At 38.8% G+C, this 23,525-nt stretch overlaps 2 protein-coding genes, 1 non-coding gene and 1 pseudogene across 4 annotated transcripts; all 4 read right to left on the bottom strand.

The window, feature by feature from the left end:
- Window positions 1-1,094: 1,094 nt before the first annotated feature.
- LOC709324 (olfactory receptor 2A1/2A42-like) lies at window positions 1,095-8,740 on the bottom strand. Its single transcript, XM_015135181.3, has one exon. The coding sequence runs from the start codon at window positions 3,140-3,142 to the stop codon at window positions 2,210-2,212; it is 933 nt and encodes a 310-aa protein (XP_014990667.3). The 5' UTR covers window positions 3,143-8,740; the 3' UTR covers window positions 1,095-2,209.
- Window positions 8,741-9,806: 1,066 nt separating this feature from the next.
- Window positions 9,807-11,001, bottom strand: OR2A7 (olfactory receptor family 2 subfamily A member 7). Its single transcript, XM_001118110.5, is given in 2 exon segments — window positions 9,807-10,359; window positions 10,362-11,001. Coding segments are annotated over 2 exon segments (954 nt in total). The 5' UTR covers window positions 10,885-11,001; the 3' UTR covers window positions 9,807-9,928.
- Window positions 11,002-18,199: 7,198 nt separating this feature from the next.
- LOC114677183 (U6 spliceosomal RNA) lies at window positions 18,200-18,302 on the bottom strand. Its single transcript, XR_003728487.1, has one exon. It is a non-coding gene; the product is annotated as a U6 spliceosomal RNA (small nuclear RNA).
- A 436-nt stretch (window positions 18,303-18,738) lies between these two features.
- Window positions 18,739-21,614, bottom strand: LOC114677063 (cTAGE family member 8-like; annotated as a pseudogene). Its single transcript, XR_013415682.1, has one exon. The product of XR_013415682.1 is annotated as a cTAGE family member 8-like (transcript).
- Window positions 21,615-23,525: the final 1,911 nt, after the last annotated feature.

Raw genomic sequence — 23,525 nt, 5'->3', positions numbered from 1 at the left:
CTAAAATGCATGGGGACCCATCTCTAACCATTAGATTTGTAGCGAAGATTTGTTAAAGAAAATTAAAATGGAAACCAGACATGGAGAATCACTTAGATGATTCAGGCTGGGTTAGGTCACTTATGGAATCACTTCCTGGAGCAGGGAAAGCCAGTTAGGCCTCATAAGTGACCTAACCCAGATTTATTTGCAAACACAAGTGAAAATTAACTTGAACTATTTCTTATAAATACTTGTATTAAAGCAAAATGAAATTTAAGATTAACCTATCAGAAGCTACCAACTAAATTATATAACTAGAGACTTTCCAGCAGTATAGGCCAATTAAGGCAATTGTATAAAGGTAACCAATCGAATATTTGCTTTAGTTCCATGGTTGCCCTGTGAAAGCCCTCCCCTTGTATTCCCTTGGTGGAGCCCACGGACCACTTACAGTTTGGAGCTGTCTGATTAATGAATTGCTATTTGCTCAAGTAAACTCTTTAAAATTTTATTGTACCTCAGTTTACCTTTTAACAGGACAATAGATTGGATCAGCAAAAATAACTTTACCACCATGGTTAAAGAGCTAGCTAGATACCAACACTGTCTGGTGAAATTTCCTTTTTCAGGGGTAAGACATTCTAATGAGGGAAATGATCCACAACTGGACTAACCAAGGTGGAAGAGCTGATGAAAAGACACTGGAGAATCATGCTTAGAGATAGATGTGCATATGTACAATACACAGCTCAACACTCAGTATTTTCTGAAGAAGCCATAAACAACCTAAATAGCTTTCTTGGTTGCTCATTTTCAGCCTTTTCAACAGGAATGCCCAGTTTTGCCTCTTTGCCAGCTATTAGCTACTGAGTTTACCCTGAACTTTGTAAACACTGTTCACTGTTCCCACACGATCTGTAGGGTTCTTTTGCTTCTCTTCTCTCTTTTACCCTATATATCTTCTTTTTCTTTTCCTTTTTTGTTTTCTTTTTTGAGACAGTGTCTCCCCCTGTCCCCCAGGCTGGAGTGCAGTGGCGCAGTCTTGGCTCACTGCAACCTCTGCCTCCCAGGTTCAAGCAATTCTCATTCTTCAGCCACCAGAATAGTTGGGATTATAGGCGTGCACCACCATGCCCAGCTAATTTTTGTATTTTTAGTAGAGATCCAGTTTTGCCATGTAGGCCAGGCTGGTCTCAAACTCCTGGCCTCAAGTGATCTAACCACCTCAGCCTCCCAAAGCGCTGGGGTTATAGACATGAGCCACCGTGCCTGACTTATCTCTTCTTTTACGTTTGTTGCTTCACTCGGCCTACTAGTTAACTCCTGTACGTGAGTTAATAATTTTTACACAAAATTTCTCGGTGCATGCATCACAACTAACTAAGTACCGCTGAATTGTTATTTAACAGGGAAAGTGCAATTGTATGAGAATGGACAAGTGTGCTGCTGGGTTGTGGGAATCACTTCTTTGGCTGAACCTTTTTATTTTCTTTTAAATCTTATGACATATGCTATTAGTAAGTTTATATAGTTCGGTGTATTAGTCCACTTTCGCACTGCCATAAAGAACTACCCGAGACTGGATAATTTATAAAGAAAAGAGGTGTAATTGACTCACAGTTCCACATGGCTGGAGAGGCCTCAGGAAACTTACAATCATGGTGGAAGCCAAAGGGGAAGCAAGGCACGTCTTACCATGGCAGAGCAGGAGAGAGAGAACAAAGAGGGGAGTGCTGCACTTTTAAACCATCAGATTTTGTGAGAACTCATTCACTATAAGGACAACAGCAAGGGGGAAATCCCTCCCCATGATCCAATCACCTCTCACCAGGCCCCTCCCCTGACATGTGGGGATTACAGGGATTACAATTTGACATGAGATTTGGGTGGGGACACAGAGCCAAACTGTATCATTTGGTTAAAGAAGTAAGTGGCCTGCATTTAACTTTTGGGACTGGGATAATGAATTAAAATAATTTTTTAGTTTACAGATATTAAAGTAATTGTGAAATAAAAGAAAAAATCATCTGATAAAACCACGTCTCATAGAAACCCAATGAATGCAACATATCTAAAATTTTATCTGCAAAAAAAGAGAAAAGGCTTGCCCTTTTGTCAGTAAAGCACAGATAAAAAGAAAGTAATAAACTTTTCTGGATCGATGCAATAATTGGGCATCAAGAGTGCAGGTGACAACGGAGGTTGGCAGTTCAAATGTCACAGCCTGTTAGGAATGACTTTCCTTGCACAGTGCTCTTCTCAGGGCACCCTTGACCTCTATGTTCCTCAGGCTGTAAATCAGGGGGTTTAGCATTGGGTTGAAAAAACTGTAAAATAGAAAAAGGACCTTCTGCAGCTCCTCAGGATGGCGGGACTTGGGGGCCATGTACATGACGATGGCACTGCCAAAGAAGAGTCCCACCACACAGAGGTGGGAAGAGCAGGTGGAGAAGGCCTTTCTGCGGCCCTCCCCAGACTGGATCCTCAGGATGGCCACCAGAATGCACGAGTAGGAGACCAGCACCAGGCAGAGCGGCCCCACCAGGAAGAACACACAGGCTGCAAAGATGACCACTTGGTTGAGCCAGGTGTCAGCACAGGCCAGCCTGAGGACAGACAGGATTTCACAAAAGAAGTGGTTGATTTCATGAGGCCCACAGAAGGGCAGTCTTAGGATGAGAACCACATGGACCAGAGCCAGGAGGGAGCCACATGTCCAAGAAGTGATGGCCAGGGTGATGCAGACTCTCCAGGTCATGATGACGGAATATTGGAGAGGGTGGCAAATGGCCACATAACGATCATAGGACATCACCACCAGCAGGAGACATTCGCTATGTCCAAAACTCAAAAAGAGAAAGGTCTGCATCATGCAGCCAGCAAAAGAGATGGGCTTGGCTGGATGCAGGAGGTTCACCAGCATCTGAGGCACCGTGTTGCAGGCATAGGTGATGTTGACGACAGCCAGGTGTGAGAGGAAGAAGTACATGGGGGTGTGGAGTCTGGAGTCCAGTGAGATGAGCCCCAGGATAGTCCCATTCCCCAGTAGGGTGAAGACATAAAACAGGGAGAAGAGCCCAAAGAGGAGCATCTGAATCCTTGGGTCCAGGAGAAATCCCAGCAGGAGGAACTCTGTGACCGTTGTCTGATTTTTCACCATTTCACTAGTGAAAAAACTAAACAAACACACAAACAAACAAACAAGTAACTATGTGACACACTTTTTAAAAAGTCTATTTTATTTATTGTTTTATAAATTTTTAGTTTGTGGAAAATTGTTAGTAAATGTCTTCAATAACTCATTCAGTTACACATAAGTAAAGTTTTACTTGAAAACTTGCTGTTAATTCAGTCCTTCATATTTGTAACAATCGCTATACCTGAAATCCCAAATGCAAGAAATTATTTTTCGAATAGAAAAAGGGTAGCTAACTTCAGCAACAAGAATTGCAATATACTATGTAAGTAACCAACAGAAAGAAATTATTGACAAATCAGTAATTCAGTTTGGCACTTGACAAATGGCAGCATCAACGAATTCACAGTAAGATGCTTAGCCTGTGAATTGGTGGTGTGCCGAATCGATGAATTTGTCTTCTTGACCTTGAATCTTGGATCACAGTTTCCTTAACGAACTTCAACATGGTTTTTGGTGCAAACATTTGTCAGTGCCATTGCAATAACAAAATAACTCGAGGCTTATCTACTTTACTGAGATTAAAGTGAGGAAAGGCACTGTTTTTGGCCAGTGCCTAGTTTAATTGTTGTCAATACCAGTTGGGATATTAAGCAGTGTTTCCCAAGGATGTAAGAGACAGACCTGCACTCTGAGAAATAAATTTGTGAAACTCACATGTAACTGATGAGAATAACAATCTAGAGGTGAGAAACACTACACTTGCAGGAAACATGTGAGTGGAGAGTTTGAGGAGCTTCCAGAAGGCCACTGCCGGTGCTTTGATGAAATCTCTGGGAGGCAGAGCAGAAGAATGTGATTCATTCAGTGAGCCCAAGTGTAGTCAGTTGTATGGTGTGCCTGTCTGGAGAAAGACTGTAGGAAAAAGAAGGCAGGTAACCAATACGGAGTGTAGTCATCAGGCCAGAGGGGCAGCATTTGGCAATGCATCCTTAATGACATTCAGGGTAAGGAAAAAGGGGAACCAGCTGCCCCAGGATCCTAGTCACCTGGTGATTCTATGTCTACAGTCTGGATAGATGGTTTGGGTAAATAGCCCTAGCTAGTAAAATCTCTAATTAGCCCCTCTTGCTCTGATTTCATATTCATCAGTTAACTGTTAGGTAATAATTTATCTTCTTGAGCAGTTATTTCTACAAAGAAGAAATGTGTTGAGTAGTAAAGTTCTTGGCTCCTTTTGCAGTCACATTTTGAAGTTTAAATAAACGAATGTTTAGGTATTCTGGCTTATGCATTTTCCTCTTTTGATTTTGGGTAGTGTGATGCAGTTCCTGAACAAAATTCCTAAAGCTGAATCTAAAATGTGAGGACCAGACTCTGGGTCAAGGAAACCTCATTGAAGCAAGAATTGTGGAAAGAGACAGATCCTTTCTAACAGCAACACATGAGATATCTATTTTCTTATAAGCATTATTGATAGGTGATCAAGTTACCTTGACACAAAAATAATCTAAATAATATATTAAACATTCCTCACATTTGACCAGAACTTACTAAATTTTAGGTTGATAGTAAAAATTTCTCAGTAGGCGCCGTCACATGCACCTGTAGTTCCAGCTACTTGGGAGGCTGAAGCAGGAGGATAGCTTGAGCCCAGGAGTTCCAGGACAGCCTGGATAACATTGCAAGCCCTCATCTCATAAAATAACATAAAATAAAAAATTCACGTGTTTATCAAACTTTCTAAATTTATTTTTTAAACTCATAAGGCATAGAAAAATATTTGACTGTGAAAGATGTATACAAACCTACCCACTTATAAAACAATAATTTCCTTTCTCAATTTTTCATTTCCCTCAAAAGAAAGACATAAAGGAAAAAAGAAACACAGTAAAAACCGTGATTTTTTGAAGCCAACTGAAAGACAGGTGTAAAAGAAGGAAAATAAGGTACCTGATAGTCTGCGTATTCTTTCAGAACAGCAGTCCTGTTTGATTCAGTCTTTCTTTTAAAGAAATGGAGGGGGCATGTTCATTTTTATATCCCTTTAATTGTGTATATTAATACACATTTGTCAAATGACATATACATAAATATAAGCAAATGAATTAATAACTAAGTATTGATGTCCTTATATTAGATCTGGTTTCTTTTATAGTATAGTCTCATATAATTATGCCAAGTTTAGCCCCTTCCTCCCAAAAGAAATAAAATGCTACAGTTCAGAAGAATTTCATCCCTAATGATCTGAATTAAAATGAAATTTTAAAAATGTGTCAAGAACAACGGGAGGATTCATAAAGTGTTTAAACACTTGAATTTTGAATCACTTCTCTTTTATCTTTTTTTAAATTTTATTTGATACCTATGTGATATACTTAATGTTAATTAAAGACCATCAAGAGGAAACCAAACAGAGTAGATTTCTAGGGAGTTGGAAGGAATGGACTGGGTGATTTTGCTCTACCTTGACACACCTTCTAATTCCAAATGTAGCTTTCAGGCACAGAGATGTACATTATATATGTACAATTTCAGAATTTAAAAAATGACAGATTATCTGGTTAATACATGGTAAGGAAACTAGAATTTTAAAGTAAGTATCTAAGAAGGCATTTGCTTCTTTATATATAAGCAAAACAACATAACTTTATGGAACCCGCATTTTAAAAAGCAAATCTCAAAATTTAATGATCTGTCCGGTTCTTTTCTAACATTTTGGGCATGGGTAAAGCAGAATCGCTAAAGTGATTACCTATAGTTAATCTGTAGCTCATCTGAGCTGCAGGGCTATTTACTTGTAAGTAACAAGCGAGAAATGAAAACTGACTTATCTTATTGCTTACATAGTTATGAGCCAAGACTTCGCAAAGTTGTCTTATGGAGTCATAGTTGATAATCTAAGTAAGTTTTCTGGATATAAGAACTATCGTGGGCCATGAAGAACTGAGCGTCAGTTTCATGTAACTACTGTCTATTCAATAATCTGGTAAAGGCTGATAACAATTGATCCTACTCTTGAGTGCTTCCTGTGAACTGGGCACTGGAGGAGCACAGTGTAGCAAGTTGATGGTTCTGAGCTTGTGAAGATTTCATTGTGAAGATGTGCCTTGGGAGGAAAAGCAGAAATACATAAAAAAGTATACATTAAACAAAAATCCTATAAAAAGAAAACTTAAGGTATTATTAATTATTACATCATTTTCCTACTTTATTACACCACCCTTCTCACCTCAGTTCTTTTTCTGTACTCTTTCCATGTGCACCACAAAAACTTATCCTCCAGTCTATGGAAAATCTAATATTTATACATATTTATTTAGTACATTCCAGATGCCTTATGCCCTCTTTAGTGCCATGCTCAATTTAAGATAAGACACTGATTTAGCATCATTTGGGTTTATATTCATTGCACTAAATACATTCTCATAGATTAGCATGTATTGTGACTGTACTGACAATAATTAAATGCATAAAACAGCTGACATGTATTAATTTTCCTGAGATGTAACATCCCTCCATAATATACTGTGCTATACTTTCCTTTGGCTGGGAAAATTATTTCGTACATTTTAGCGAAATCTAGGAAACAGCAATTTCTGACTTCTTTTGTGAGTGTCATCTTTCCCAAATAAATCTCTATCACATAGATATTTCTTCACCAAAGAAACATATATAGCCAAGTCCTAAACACTTTTACATAATTTGCACATCAAATGTGCATCTATTTTTTCCCTGGAACCATTAATATATAATATGAATGATGAGCATATATGTTTAGCCGTAAAAGAAATAATTTACTTCCCTTCTCAATACTTAATAAAAAGCGTCAGTAACAGAGTGAGAGTTAACCAAAGCCTAGGAGCTACAACATGTCTAAGAGGAATTCATGGTAAAGTAAAGAAAGGCAATCTGATTAGCTCCCACATTTGGACTCAAGGATCTCAGAAGGGTGAAGCACCTGAAGGTTTCTGGGAGTTTCAGTGGGAGCTGCAGAATCTTTGCTTCTGTTTCTGATTGAAAATGTATGAGAATCCTCAGCAAAGGAGGTGTTATTCTCTGATGGGCTCAGTCTGGTTGGCAGTACAGGGCTCTCTGTAGGGACTGGGCTATGAAACCTCCTGCATGCTCACCTCCTGAGGGAAGGAGAGGCAAGACAATTGTCATTTTCTATTTCTGTTCTTAACCCCAGCAGGATGCACAATTAAGAAACACAGACAGCCACAGAGCACACCTCTGAGACACCATCTCTCATTACAGTCCCGGAATGCTTGGATTTCATGAATCCCAGCACTGCCCTTGTTCCCCAATCTCCAGATGGTTCAAGTGAACCTGTCAGGAAGCAGGAACAGTGTGGCAATGAGTAAGCTCCTGGTGTGAACCTCTGGAGCTCAGCCTCTCTCTGATGTAATCTGGGTTCCTTGTGTGGCAGCAGAAATGGGAAGAGAGGACCTGAAATATGAGTTGATTCCAAGTGACCCTCTAAGGTTAGAGAGGCAGAGAGCAGACAAGGAAATCCAAAGTGTCCCAATGGGGCTTATTAGAACCTACCCGAAGGAAACGTTTTTCTAGGGGACAAAACACCAGTGCAAATCCACTGCTGGAAATGTTTCCTCTAATGTCTATTATGAAATGCAGAGATTTTGAGTTCAGCTCCTCTCGGGAGGGGAGGAAAGAATCCTCTCCAAGGTAGCTTCCTCTAGCAGTTTCCTGCCTCTTGTGGGATGAGAAGATTTCCTGTCTAAGATATTGTCACATTTATTTGTATTTTGCTGAGTTCTTTTCCTGGATGTGAGGCAGTCAAAATGTTATTTGGAAATCTCCTATCAGTCAGTCATGCAATTTAGAAAGAAGTTAGTTCCATAGTGTGGTCTCTGACTTCCTAAGGTTTAGAATAAACTCAGAGGACAATCTGGCACAGTTATTAAGGTTTGAGAGTATGCCCATCTGTGCTCTGACTACACATCCACCGCGAGAAGAAACATACATGTAAGGACACCAAAAATACTATATGGAAATCTTGTTGCACAGTAGGCCACCCATCATTATTACAACTTTTCTTTTTCTTTTTATGTTGCAGGTGACCTGCAGAAAATATAGAAATCAGGAAACTCACATACAAAAGAAAAAGTTAGTAGCAAATGGAAACAACAGTTATAAAAATATAATATGGTATATAGTATAAAAATTATACTATAGTCTACTTTTAACCTATTTTATGAAAAGTATGCCATAGTATAGTTTTTAAACTATTTTTATACTATATAAATAGTATAAAAAGTATAAAATAGGCCAGACAGGATGGCTCATGTCTGTAATCCTAGCATTTTGGGAGGCCGAGGCGGGTGAATCAGCTGAGGTCAGGAGTTCGAGACCAGCCTGGCCAACATGGTGAAACCCTGTCTCTATTAAAAATACAAAAATTAGCTATGCATGGTTTCACGCCCCTGTAGTCCCAGCTACTCAGGAGGCTGATGCAGGAGAATTGCTTGAACCTGGGAGACAGAGGTTGCAGTGAGCCGAGATCGTACCACTGCACTCCAGCCTGGGCGATAGAGCAAGACTCCATCTCAAACAAAACCAAACAAAACCAACCAACCAAACAAACAAAAAAAAAACAGTATAAAATAGTTTTGGGACATAGTTTTATATCTAACATGATATGACACTCACTTATTGTGTAAAAATCTATTTTACGATATAAAAGTAAATTCATCGAACTAAGACAATAAGAAATTAAATATAAATGTTTAAGACCAAACTTAAACCTAGAAAAAAACATCATCTCAAAATGACATGTTTCCCATGGCATAGGAAGCTGCTACGACTTTTAAGTGTGTAGGTGGTGGATTTTGAAATCTTTCTACATTTTTCCTTTTTGAGAAATTTGGGTTTATCTTGAAAACCCTGAGTTAGAAAAATTAGATTGATTTCATTCAGTGGCAAATACAGGAAGATGTATACTGAATTATATTTTTTAAAAATTTCAAACGTAGAAGATGGTGAGGTTGAATGAGGTCACCTCCTGAAGCTTCTATACTAGGAATGCTGATCCGTGATGGACAGGGTTCGATTTATTTTCTTTAGATGATCCACCGTTGAACAATAGAGACAGGGTCCCTCACGGTCTGTATCCAAACAGAGCCCAGATTTTTACAGACTGATCGAGGCATAATGCTCAGACCTACATCTCTTTAGAGGTTCACTTTGCAAGGAAAAAAATATTGTTCTGCCTTAGAAGGGGGCTGAAGGAAGTATTCACAATGAGTCAATTAATATCAGGATCTCCTGTTCCAGGAAACTCTTACTAAGTATTACAAAGGAAATTGTATGTGCTCACATAAGTTTAGAAAACACTGGCTTAAAGCTGGAATAGAATTATTCTTTCCTAGAGAAGTTTTTACGGCGTTCACTGTGCTAATAATATGAATTGTGATCCCTAGACAGAGGCATCTGATGGGAAGTAAGTCTCAAACTTCTTTGACCACAGAACTTACTTTTAAAGTTCTCTGAAGGGACCAGTGTTTTGAGGAAAACATTCTGGGAGCTATGGGACTGGATCAAAAGCTAATGAGGATATTGTAAGGGGTATTGTCCCGGTGTGGAGAAGCTGCAGCATGACCTGAAGAGATACATTTCTAGAATTCATCCCACATCTGCTGAATCAGTCATTTAAAGATAGGGCAGGAGATAGCTCTGTTTTAAATAAATGTCTCACATAATTCTCATGTCCACTGAGGGCAGAGGTCACACCAGTACAGAGTTGGGTTAAGAACTGCCCAACGATGTAACTAACTTCCTAGATCACTGTCAATCACAATGCCATAATCCTCTCCATAAAGCCCTTTCTACTTCCAGCAGTCTCTTCAAAGTATTCTTCACTTCTGAGTTCCTAAGACTATAGATAAGGGGATTGAGCATGGGATTGAAGAGGCTGTGAAACAGCAGGAGATATTTCTTCTGCTCCTTGGGGTTCCCATATCTGGGTCCAACATACATGATAATGGCTGTGCCATAAAAGAGTCCAACTACACAGAGGTGGGAGAAGCAGGTGGAGAAGGCTTTCCTCTGACCTTCCCTCGATTGGATCTGAAGGATAGCACAGAGGATGCACATATATGAAACTACAATAGTGGACAAGGGTCCCACCAGCCCAGAAATTGCTCCGGCCAAGACCATGTTCTCGTTGATGTGGGTATCGGCACAGGCAAGTTTGAGAACAGCCAAGATTTCACAAAAAAGTGATTAATTTTCTGGGGCCTACAGAAGGGTAAAGGTAGAAGTAACACAAGATGAATCAAGGATAAAACAACTCCAGTGGCCCAGGAAGTCGCCGCTAGGGTGATACAGACTCTCCAGGTCATGATGGCCAAATATCGGAGGGGGTGGCAGATGGCCACGTACCGATCATAGCACATAACCACCAGGAGGAGACATTCTGTGACAGCAAAAGTGGAAAAGAGAAAGGTCTGGGTCATGCAGCCTGCAAAGGAGATGGGCTTGGCTGGATGCAGCAGGTTCACCAGCATCTGGGGCACTGTGTTGCAGGCGTAGGCGATGTCGACGACCACCAGGTGTGAGAGGAAGAAGTACATGGGGGTGTGCAGTCTGGAGTCCAGTGAGATGAGCCCCAGGATGGTCCCGTTCCCCAGCAGGGTGAAGACATAGAATGGGGAGAAGAGCCCAAACAGGAGCATCTGAATCCTTGGGCCAACGGGAAATCCCAGCAGGAGGAACTCTGTGATGGATGTTAGATTGTGTCCCATATCCCTATGACAGAGGAAATCAAGTTAATGCTCATGGTTTAAGAGAAGTGTTTAAAAACAGATTCATTTTAACTTGTTTGGCACTCTTTGGTGAATTAGAAAAGGGTTCACAGGCAGCTGCAGTGAGTTTTTGTGTTTTTAAATGAATGCTTAAAGACCATTTGGTAATGCTAATAGAGATGTTTAAAAAATATATGCAGGCCGGGTGCGGTGGCTCACACCTGTAATCCCAGCACTTTGGGAGGCCCAGGCAGGTGTATTGCCTGAGCTCAGGAATTCAAGACCACCATTGACAAGACGGTGATACCCCATTTCTACTAAAAATACAAAAAATTAGCTGGGTGCAGCGGTTGCACCTGTAGTCCCAGCTACTCGGGAGGCTGAGGCAGGAGAATTGCTTTATCCCGGGAGGGGGGGCTTGCAGTGAGCCAAGATCGCACCACTGCACTCCAGCCTGGGCGACAGAGCGAGACTCCGGCTCCAAAAAAAAAAAAAAGAAAAACAAATGCATGCACACACATACATAGGTTTCTTTTTTATTATGTTAACTTTTTAATAAAGGCTAAAATTTCAAAATAAACATGTCACATATTAATATATTCTTTTGTTCTTTTTTTTTTTTTAAATGGCTTAGTCCTCTCAGGGATGAATATCACATGTTAATCTAATACACAGTTTTTGTTGGATCTAGTGAACTATCTCATATCCTTCAAATAAATTATTCTTTTCCTTGGTCCTATTATTCAGAGTTTTTCTCTACTGTGTTTCAGAAACAATGAACACTGATTGATACACATGTCAAAGTCTTCAAACCGCATTAGGTTTAATCTTAAATTGGAAAGTTTAATTAAGGGCAGGCTGTACTAAGGTTAGACAACCGTCAGCCAAATACACCAGTGGTCATTCACCTCTTACACTTTCCACTCTTGCACTGATCATCACCTCCACAGCAAATATCTCACAAAATCTTTTCATATCCAAGTGTTAAGACTTATTTTTTAGCCCAGAATCTAATTTTTTGTTATTTAGTTTTCCACAATATTTAGATGAGCTTTTATGTGAATGACTGAATAGATTTGCACTGTGTCATTATCTAAACACGAAAACAGAATCACTAAGTTTTGTTGGATTTGGGCTTACTATTGATAAACCCTCTGGCATACATAGTTTTAAGCATTGTCTATGCAGGCGATAGGCAATAGTTAGATGAATTTATGAGGAATGCTGCAGAAACAGTCTCTGAATTCTCTGATTGAACTGAGGCTTCCTTGATCCCACAATGAAAATGTTAGCATAAGCATGCTATTGTCATTTTTGCTTAAATTTTATTCTCATTTTTAATGTAAAATTATATCGTCTTGGAGATAGCAAGGATGAACAATAATCCTCCATTTAAGTGTCCATAAGATTATAAATTTAATCCTGCAAAACCAACTAAAAAGTATTTCATTTGCATTGGACTTTTCCTACCACCATTCCAAGGATAAGTGTCATGCTTATGCTGAAGAAAATAAAATAATTTGCAGTTATTTATTGATTTCTTCTCATTTATTTCATGTTATCCTGAGATTGGATCTAAACTTTGAGCTCCTAATCATTGCTCAGATTGTGCGGCCTCATAAGATTATGTATAATAAGTAAACAAGCATCTGTACACTTGTTAACCTGATGAGCTTCTGTATGTGACACTTTAAGCCTTTTTAAAAATAAATTGCTGGGCTGTGCTTGGTGGCTCATGCCTGTAATCTAAGCACTTTGGGAGGCTGAGGCAGGAGGTTCGCTGGAACCCAGAAGGTCGAAATCAGCCTGGGAAACATAGAGACCTCATCTCTTTCAAAAAATTGAAGAAATAGTAATTATACGAAAAAACAATTTTTAAAGAAAGAAAGTGCTGGTCTTTTTTGTTAATGTGAAACATTTACCAGAGTCACTTGCACACAGATATTTCTTCAACTTTAAAAAAAGCTACCAGTCAAAATACCGTGAACATATTGGTTGCTTTAATGTATGAATATACTGCTGGATAATATGCTGATATCTATTAACATATTTTACTCATAGTATCCTATTATCTAAAACTGTTGCTGAGCAAAATTTGAGCACTAAGAGAGTAGAAATGTACTTTTGCATGATATTAAAGTGTGACGGTGAAAGCAAACAAACAATGAAAACGACATTAAATTATATTTGACCAGAACTCACAAAGGCAGTTAGGAAATCCAGGTGTCTAGAGATGATTGCTGTGTAAGAACGTAGATAATCTTCATACAGAAAAGGCAACCATTTCTACAATGTGGCTGAGTTTACTGATGGTGCTGGGAACTTTGCTGCCCATCTGAGAACTGCCAAGGAAGGCTCCTGCCTCTTCAAGTGCTTTTGAGAAGGGAAGGTTTTATTAATCATCACCTCCGCAGAGTACCTTCCAATTGTCATGAGAGCTTTGTGTAACACATGAGAAAATAAAGGCTTCACTTGCACCAGCATGATTTCCATAGAGACATGAAGAACCCGACCACTGTTATTCTTCTAGGGGCAGAGAACTGAGCCTCTGTCTCACTCTGTCTCTGAGGAAGCCACAGTGATAAAGAGATTGAGATTAAGGCAAGAACAGAAAATGTCTTTGTAACTGAAAGGATACATATGTTATCTAAAGTAATATGCTGGGACCACGTGGCTATGACAGCTACCACAATATGTGAATTTCTTAGAGTTTCACCAATATTTATGCTATTCCTTCCCCAAACATTCAGAAAGCACTTGGGAGATGCAAAGATCCATGCCTAGGTTTGTTTGGCAGTAAAATAAAATCTTGACATGAATTCCTGCAGTCATTTCTTTTAGTGTAGTCTGCTTTCCTAAATACTCAGAAGCTGGTGAGAGAATAAACTTGAATTCCAGGGTTTTAATCATTAGATCTTTTTAGATAGAAACTCAGACCCTTTATTTTTGAGCACCAATCTGTAGATGTTGGAGATTCGTTTTAAATAATCTCTGGGGCTCATTGACCTGTCTAGAAGAAGAATGGATAAGGCATAAGGATTGAGCAAAATTTACTTTTCAAAATTTTCCTTTTTTTCTTTTTTTGACAATGTCTGATCCTGCCCTTATGGGAAGGATAAAGCTCTGTAAAATCACAGGGCCAGCTCCTGTTTTCTGAACTCTTTCTATGGATGGGGATGAATCTATGTATTCCACTTATCAGAGTAGGTTTACCCTCATGGATTACATTTGAGGTCCCGCATCTGAGTGGTTGACAAATTGTGCCAATATAGCTAGCCTAAGTGTCCTTGTATTAGGCCTGGCTTGTTTACAAAGTTATCAGCTGGTTGGAAGGACCTAGGAGCCTGTATATGTAAGCTGAGAGAGAGGCATCAGTGACATAGGGATCTGTACCAACTGTTCATTCAGCCTACTTTTGTCTTTTGCATTTTTTCTTGCCCTAAAACATATTGCATCCATTATAAAATAGATGGTTGCTGTGACCATTCAGTCTTATGACTTGGTAGGTCTAATAGCACTTCAGCTCAAGCTGGACAACTCTGGATTTATACTTACTTGACATGCCTTTCTCACTAAGCTTAATAATTTCTAGGTTTCATTTAATGACTTTCACTTGAACATTTAGAGGACATTGTACAGTGTTTAATTGGCTTAGTTTCAATTTTGTTGTGTGTCAGGGACTAGGGGGGCCAGAAGAGGAAGAGAGAGAGGGAAATGACCAGTCGGTGGAGCAATCAGAACAAACACAACATTTATCAGTTAAGTTTGCTGTCTTATGTGGACGTGCTCATGCTGCCCTAAAACAATTACAATAGTAACATCAAAGATCACTGATCACATCATCATAACAGACATAATAATAACAAACCAGTTTTAAATACTGTATAAATCATTAAAATTTTGACCTAGGACACAAAATGAGAACATGCTGTTGGAAAAATGGTGCAGATAGACTTGCTTGAGGCAGGTTAGCCACAAAATTTTAGCCCAATGGAAATGCAGTATCTATGAAGCACAATAAATTGCAGAACGATAAAATGAGTTATATCTGTATATAGAAATAGAATTAATTTGATTGTGTTTATGTTAAATTCTGTGACCTTAATGGACTCACTTCTTAATTTTAGGAGGTTTCTAAAATAGATTTGTTTGGATTTCTATGTAGACAGTCATGTCTGTTGTAAGTAGGGACTGTTCTCTTTTTTCCATCCTGACCTATATGTCCTTTATTTTCTTGTCTTATTGCACAGTGTGTAACTTCCAGCACTGTTTTGCATAAGGGTGATAAAAACAGATATAGTTCCTTTATTCTTGATTTTAGAGAGAAACCATTCGGTTTTTCACCACTAAATATGATGTTAGTATAGCTATGTCCTACATAACACTTTGGTCAGTGATGGACTGCATATATGAGAGTGGTCCCACAAGATTATAATGGGGGTGTAAAATTCATATTGCCAAGTGATGTCTTAGTCATGATAATGTTGTAGCACAATGCATTACTTACATGTTTGTGGGATTGCTGCTGTAAACAATCCTACTGCACTCCCAGTGTGATATAAAAGCAAACAACTATGCATTTTACTATGCATTTACAACATTCTACTAAACTTTTTGTCGTTATTTTATTTTATTTTATTTTGGAGATGGAGTCTTGCTCTGTTGTCCAGGCTGGAGTGCAGTGTTGCAATCTCAGCTCACTGCAACCTCTGCCTCCTGGGTTCAAGTGATTCTTGAAGTAGGTGAAATCAGCCTCACAAGTAGGTGAAATTACAGGTGTGCAGCACCATGCTTGGCCAATTTTTTATGTTTTTGGTAGAGATGGGGTTTCACTATTTTGGTTAGGCTTTTCTTGAACTCCTGACTGCAAATGATGTGCCTACCTCAGCCTCCCAAAGTACTGAGATTACAGGTATGAGCCACTGTGCCTGACCTTTGTCATTATTTTAGTGTACTCCTTTTACTTATAAAAATGTTAACTCCTAAACAGTTTCAGGCAAGTCCATCAAGAGGTATTCCAGAAGAAGGCATTGCTATCATAGGAGACGACATCTTCATGCATGCTCTTACCTGTGAAGACCTTTCAGTGGGACAAGATGTGCAGGTGGAAGACTGATATAGATGATCTAGATACTAGGTAGACTTAGGCTGATGTGTGTCTTAGTTTTCAATAACAAATTTTTAAAAAGTAAATAATTAAAATAAACAGTTTCACAAGTAGAAAAATGTCTGTAGAATAAAGATATAAAAAAAGAAAACCTTTTGTGCAGCTTCCTAATATTTGTGTTTTAAGTGGTGTTATTACAAAGTAGAATCAAATTATGATTAAAAATTTAAAAGTTTATAAAGTAAAAGTTATAGTAAGCTAAGGTTAATTTATTGTTGAAGAAAGAAAAATGTTTTAATGAATTCAGTGTAACTTACGTGTACAGTGTTTATAAAGTCTACAGTATCGTACAGTAATATCCTAGAGCTTCATATTCACTCACCACTCACTCACTCACCCAGGCAACTTTCAGTCCTGTAAGCTCCATTTATGGTAAATGCCGTATACAGATGTACCATTTAAAAAAATCTTTCAGGTTATATTTTTTTACTGTGCATTTTATGTATTTAGATATGCTTAGATACATAAATACCATAGTTGGTGAGTTTTAGCAAATTGTTACCATAAATGTAACACTTAATTGTATTATAATAGCCTATAGTTTTCAGTACAGTAATACGCTGTACAGGTTTGTCACCTAGGAGTGATGGGCTATTCCATATAGCCTAGGTGTATAGTGGCTACTATATATCCCATCTAGATCTGTGTAAGTACACTCTAGGACGTTCCCACAATGACAAAATCACTTGAATGCACATTTTTCAGAATGTATCCGCATCGTTAAACAACACATGACTCTATAATGTTAGGTTTTTGTAGATGCTTTTTATCAAATGGATAAAGTTTCCTCTATTCTCGCTTTATAGAGTGCTTTTATCATGAATGGATGTCGAAATGTGTTAAATGTTTATTATGTATCAGCTGATATAATGTAACTTTCCTTCTTTTGTTTGTTAACATGGTGGATTATTTTGATTGACTTTGTGAGATTTAATCAGGCTTGTTTTTCTGGAAACAATCCCCTATTGGACATGGGTCAATTTTGAAAAATATAGTGTAGAAGTCTATTTGTTAAGTAAATTGAACACATCTTTATATATATATATATATGTATATATGTGTGTATGTATATATACACACACTCTCTCTCCTGGTTTTGGTATCAGTGCAATAATAGCTTCAAAATATAAATTGGGAAATGTTCTTTTACTGTTTTCTGGAAAAGATAGTGTAGAATTGGTGTTACCATTTTTTAAAACCTGTCAGAATTCTCCAACGAAACCATCTAAACCTAGAGATTTCTTTTTTGGTAGTTTTAAAATTATGAATTCTATTTTCTTAATGGTTATAGAGTTCTTCAAATGGTCTATTCCTGCGTGGTGAGTTGAGTTAGTGTGTTGCAGCAGGAACACTGCATTTTGTCTCTTTTGTCTAAGTTGTCTAATTTATGTGTGTGGAGTGGTTTGTAATATTCCTTGATTGTCCTTTGTGATGTACGGTGTCTGTAGTGATATCGCCTGTTTCATTATGATTTTTAAAATTTGTATCTTTTCCTTTTAATTTCTACTTGAGTTTGCTAAATTTTATTAATCTCTTAACGGAGCTATCTCTTTGTTTCATTGATTTAACTATTGTTTTTCTCTTTTAAATGTAAGTGTTTTCTGTTCTTATCTTCATTAATCCCCACCCTCTACTTGCTTTCAGTTTATTCTGCTCTTCTTTTTCTAGGTTCCTGAGGTGGAAATCTATTGCTCACTCGAGACTTTTCCTCTTTCCTAATGCATGCATTTATTGCTATAAGTTGGCTTCTCAGCACTTTGATATGTCACAGTTTCATGTTTATCCAGTCCAATGTATTTTTAAAATTTTCCTTGAGACTTCTTCTTTGACCGATAGATTATTTAGAAGTGTGTTTTTACATTTCCAAGTGTTTGGGAATTTTCATATCTTTCTTATGCTGACTTCCAATTGGATTCCCTACAATGATTTTTGGTTTTCACCTGCTCTGGATGATTACTATCTCTTAAATTTGCTGTGGTGAATTTTAGGGCCTAGGATAGCTCTATCTTGCCATGTGTTTTGTCAGCACTCGAAAAAATACGTGTATTCTGCTGTTGTGTGGCATATTCTGTAAATGCCAAATAGATTCTTTTGGTTAATGGCATTTTGAGTTGTTTTATATTCTTGCTGATTTTTTCCCCTCTTTTTAAAAATATGTAACGCCTCGCAAAATTTTGTGTAATCTATATGCAGGAGCCGTGTTAATCTTGTCTGCATCATTCTAATTTTAGAAAGTGCTGCCAAAGCCAACACTCCTTGCTGATTTTCTGTCTAGTTCTGTCAATTATTGAAAAAGGCATGAGGAAGTTTCTAACTATAATTGTGGATTCGTCTATATCTCCTTTCAGTTCTGGCAGTTTTCTTTTTTAAAAAAATCAACTAAAATGTATTTAATTAAGCATAAAGTTACTTTCTCATTTATCTACAACCACAGTGAATACAGTTCTTGGCATGAAGACACAGCCTTTAGAATTTAAAGCCTCCCCACCTGCGAGATTACACATATAAAACTCCCACTGTTGTTGCTATAGTAGTGGATTAGTTCCTGCGATTAAACGTTATACGATCTAGAATATAATAAAATGGAAATGATTTACTCATAGATTTGTATTTAAATCATCTTTATTTATAAACTACTATACTAAGAACTATAATTCCTTAAACTTCAATTTGAGAAAAGTGTAATCACTTAAGTAACAGCCGTTACTTAAACTGAAAATGAGATCAGTCTAAATTACTTTTGAAGAGAGCAAAAATCTTGTCGGGTTTCTTGCTGTGGTTCTGGTTGCTCAGTAGCAGGCTCCTTGGAAGACAGAATCAACCCTGAAGGGAACTCGCTTCTACCTTCAGAATGTGGGGTTGGGGTAAAATCCAGGTCTTGGGTGAAGGTAAGGAGGAAAACCCCTCGGTGGATAGATGTTTCTCGCTGCAAATGGAGCACGTGGTGGACCTGGGAAATCCCTTGGTGGATAGTAATAACCTCGAGACACTCCAAACATGGTTCCTGGAGGAGGTGGGGGGAAAGGAGGTCCTCTTCTCATGAATGGGCCTCTTGTATTCACAGGAAACAATGGACCTCTGATTGGAGCCAGAGGTGGAGGAACAAAGCCGGTGCCAGTTGCTTTATTTTCAGCAGGGAGAGATGAATCAGGCACATTTAAATTACCAGGATCATCTTTGGCATCATTTCTACTGGATTCCATTTCTGAAAGCATTGACCCATCCATTTTATCCAAAGAAGGCATATTAAAACTTCCGAGTTCTGCTGGCCCAGACAGTCCATCAGAATTAGAATAAAATCTGTCTTCCCTTTGTGGAGGAAGCGCTGAATCAGGATGTGATTGTCCTGGTGGAGGAAACGTCATCCTACGGTCCTGTTCCCACGGAGACGACAGGGACCCAGTGTCAGGAGGAGCCCTGTGAGGATCGGTTAACGTATCGCAGCCTGGTTCTCCTCTTTCATTGGTAATCTGATGGTCCAGAGGATTCCCTGGGCCTCTTGGGCCTCTTCCTCCTCCCTCCGGAAGCACAGGTGCGGGTCTGAGTGGACCCTCCAACACAGTTTGAGGAGAGAGAAAAGCTCTCGTTTCAGATGAAGGCTGACCCAATGGTGAGGGACCACATGGGGAATGCTCTCTGCCAAATGCTGTATTTGAAGCATCAGGTGCACAAGGATCTTTTTCTAAAAGTTCAAATTTAAACTCTGTTTCAGTTAATTTTTGTCTGTTGTGAGCGTTTTCTTTCCTTAAATCATTGAGGTTTCTTTCAGCAGTCTGAGCTGCCAACCAATTATCATGTCCTTTTTTCTCGTAGGAAATAACCTGCCTTTGATAAAAATTAATAGTTCTCTTCAATTCTTCTTCAAGATCTTTGGCTAGCTTTCCATAGGTCTCCAGCCCTTCAGTGGTATGGCTGATCTTTTTTTGCACTTTAGAAAGTTTCTCTTCTTCCTGTATCCGGGAATTTTCCTCTACTGTCAATTTTCTGTGGAGTTTCATTTCATTTTCTTGATAGAATTCAGTCATTATTTTAAGTTTCTGTTGAAGCTTCTGATTCTCACTTTCAAAATACATGTTTTCTGACTGCAAAGATGCTTGTTGAGTCTGAAGATTTTTAATATGCTCTGTAAGCTCTTCCTTTGTTTTGTCAACTTCAGATAACTCAATAATAATGTGGTTTCTTTCTCCTTCCGAGGTTTTCAAAGAAACATTTAACTCAGCAGCATGAATCAGTTTCTTCAAAGCTCCTGTTGGAGGATCATCTGAGTAAGCACCATTTTCCGATTCACCGTTCACTTCTAATTCCGAGTTATCATCATCCGTTATGTCCTCTCCAAGCACAGCAGCCCGATCTTTCATCTTTAGCAAGCGTCCAGTCAGAGTCTTGATGTGATTTTCTTTATCATTCAGAACTTGTTCTGTGTGTACTTTGGAGTCTTCAAATGTTATTTTCTGTTTATTAAGTTCACTCACTTGTTCTTTCCATACTTCAGCTTCTTGCAAAAGCCGCTTCTGGCTTTCCTGAAGTTGAGAATTTTCATTCAAAGCATCTTGTATTGCTATCTCGCGTCGTTCTTCACTCATGTTAAAGATCTTGCAGATGATTTTGGCTTCTGCTATTTGTGATTTCAGGGATTTTGACTCATCTTCTAGAGCCTGTATCTTTTTTGAAATATCTGCCATCAATTCATCTTGTTGAGAATGTTTAGATTTCTCTTCTTTGAACTCTTTTTCTAGACAGAGGATTTCATCCTCAAGTTCAGAATTGGACCTGTTCAGCTTTTCACAAGTTGCCTCCAAACTTCGTGCTTCTGCTGCCACCTTCTCAAAGCTGGCATCCTGTAAAGACGACTCTGCTTCATAGGCTTCGTACTCTTTTTGAATAAGGCTAAATTTTTCAAGTAGTTTACATTTTTCTTCAATTAGTCCAGAAAGCGTTGCAGCAAGTTGTTTTTCTCTTCCCACATAAAGCCGACTCCTAACGGATCTAAAAGCTCTCCACAGAAAAAGGGGAACAGCAAAAAATCCAACAACGGCTGCACATACCACCAGTTCCCATGGAAAACCATAAGGATTCGAATATGGTCTCCTACTTTCAGGCAGTGCTGCCACAACCCTGCGTAGCTCCTCCAGGACCAGCCCCAGATAGGGCTGAGGGGTAGCGCCCGGCTCCTCCATAGCGCCGAGGCTGCTCTGGGGTCTCCGCAGTAACACTGGCCATAACAAGCGGTGGAGAACACGCAGCCTGGGGTCTGGAATCCGAATCCGCACGCGGCCACCAAGCGGAGCGGACCACTGCGGAGCCGGCTGCGGGGGGGTTTGGGAACGCGGGCACCCCACAGGCCTCACAGGCCCATGCTGCTGTCCCCTCATCCCCCCTGCCCCCTTGTTACACTTTACATCCTGAGGCAACGCAGGTCCCATCCTGACCCGCCTTAGTTCTGGCAGTTTTCACATGACATATTTTGCAGCTCTGTTGTTTGGTGAGTACCCTTTTAAAATCGCCGTTTTCTTCATGGATTAAACCTTTGATCATTATATAATCTGTCTGTTTCTGGTAATTTTCTTTGCTTTATCTGATATACATACAGGCACTCTTGCTTTCCTTGCATTAATGTTTGTGTAATATATCTTTTTTCATCCTTTTAATTTGGCCTGCCCTGTATTGGTAAATTTAGTGAGTTTCTTGTACACAGCATACAAGAAATATATACGAAAGAGTCATTCTTTTAAATACACTCTTCTATTATCTGTGTCTTGGTAGACCATTCATAATTAGTCTAATTATGGATATTTTAGCGCATAAGCCTGACTTTTTTTTTTCTGTATCAATTCTTGTTTCTCTGTTTATTTTTGATGACTTCCTGTAGGTTATTTGAATATTTGTTTTAGAATTCCATTTTGTTATTCATAGTATTTATAGCGTGTCTTCTTTTTTATAGTTGTTTAGGTTGCATTTTATAGCTTAGTATATATTCCTTTATATATACACTATCACACTAAATGGGTGTCATCTGTATTCCAGTTTGAGTGAAGTATAGCAACCCTCTGTCATATTATGCCTCTTTGCCCTCTCAAATTTGTAGTATAATTGTCTTACATACATTTAGAATAACACTAGGCAATGCTATGATTTTTGCTTGAAACATCAAACATAATTTAGGAAATTAGATTCTGTGAAAATAAAGTGAGCATTTCAGAGCTGCCAGAAAGAAATCTGACACAACCTGTTTTGTCTTTCATTTTTTCTTTCTTCCCTTTATATTGATCATAGATATTATGAGGCTCTATCTATTAACTCCAATATCTGGATTCTCTATGAATTTGTTTTTAATAACTGATTTATTTCTCATCAGTCTTCTTTTCTTGCTTTTTTGTATATTTGGTATTTTTTTTAAAGTATGCTGAATTTATGGCTAATATAATATTGAAATACTCAAGAATTTTGAATTTTTTTATCTGGGCAGAAGTTGTAATTACTTGTAGATCATCTTGCTGCTCTCAAGACGTAGTTTTAAGCTGTATTATGGTAATGATATTTTATTTTCCTCTTAGAACATATGCCTCACTCCTAGGATACTGCACCTCTCCTAAGATAATTTTTAGAGTCCAAGTGAGTTTCTCAGTTGTTTACCAACATTTCCCCATCTGGCTGGATCTGAACTCCAGTAGCTTTCCAGTAAATTTTCAGTCCCTGATGATCTCTTCTGCTTTCTGTATGCCAGCCGTTGCTTTCTACTACATCTCCTCTCTTCTTAACCAGCTGTCACATAGCTAAGAAGTCACAGAAGGACCAAAATGGCATCTACACACCCATTTCTAGGTTCTTTCTCTCTCCCATATGGTACATTGACCCCCAATTCCAAACCAATTTAGCAGCTTTGAACTCTATTCATTGCTTCTTTTGGTTCCCAAGACCACTAACCCCTGGTTGGGTCTCATTTTCCTGTACCAACGTCAGGAAGGTGCCTTTCTGGAAAATCCTGGCAAATGTGGTACAAATCTCATGTGCTTCACCTTTCTTAAAGATCTCATACCTGACTTGCTGCAACAATGTTCTTCAGTGCCTACTGATATGGTTTGGCTGTGACCCTACCCAGATCCCATCTTGAATTGTGGCTCCTATAATTCCCACATGTAGCCTGCCCACCTGAACCATGCTTAGGACCTGGTGAGAGGTAATTGAATCATGGGGGCGGGTCTTTCCCGTGCTGTTCTTGTGGTAGTGAATAAGTCTCACGAGATCTGATGGTTTTACAAAGGGGAGCTCCCCTGCACGTGCCCTCTCTCTTGTCTGCCATGTAAGATGTGCCTTTGCTTTTTCTTTGCCTTCCATCATAATTGTGGGGTCTCCCCAGCCATGTGGAACTGTGAGTCCACTAAACTTCTTTCTTTTATAAATTACCCAGTCTTGGGTATGTCTTTATTAGCAGCATGAGAACAGACTAATGCACCTGCCAAGAATTTTTTTCTAT

This window comes from Macaca mulatta, chromosome 3 (genome assembly GCF_049350105.2).
Source record: "Macaca mulatta isolate MMU2019108-1 chromosome 3, T2T-MMU8v2.0, whole genome shotgun sequence".
Lineage (NCBI taxonomy): Eukaryota > Metazoa > Chordata > Mammalia > Primates > Cercopithecidae > Macaca > Macaca mulatta.
Note: the sequence above shows the minus strand (reverse complement) of the source record. Positions and strands in the feature narration are given on the sequence as shown.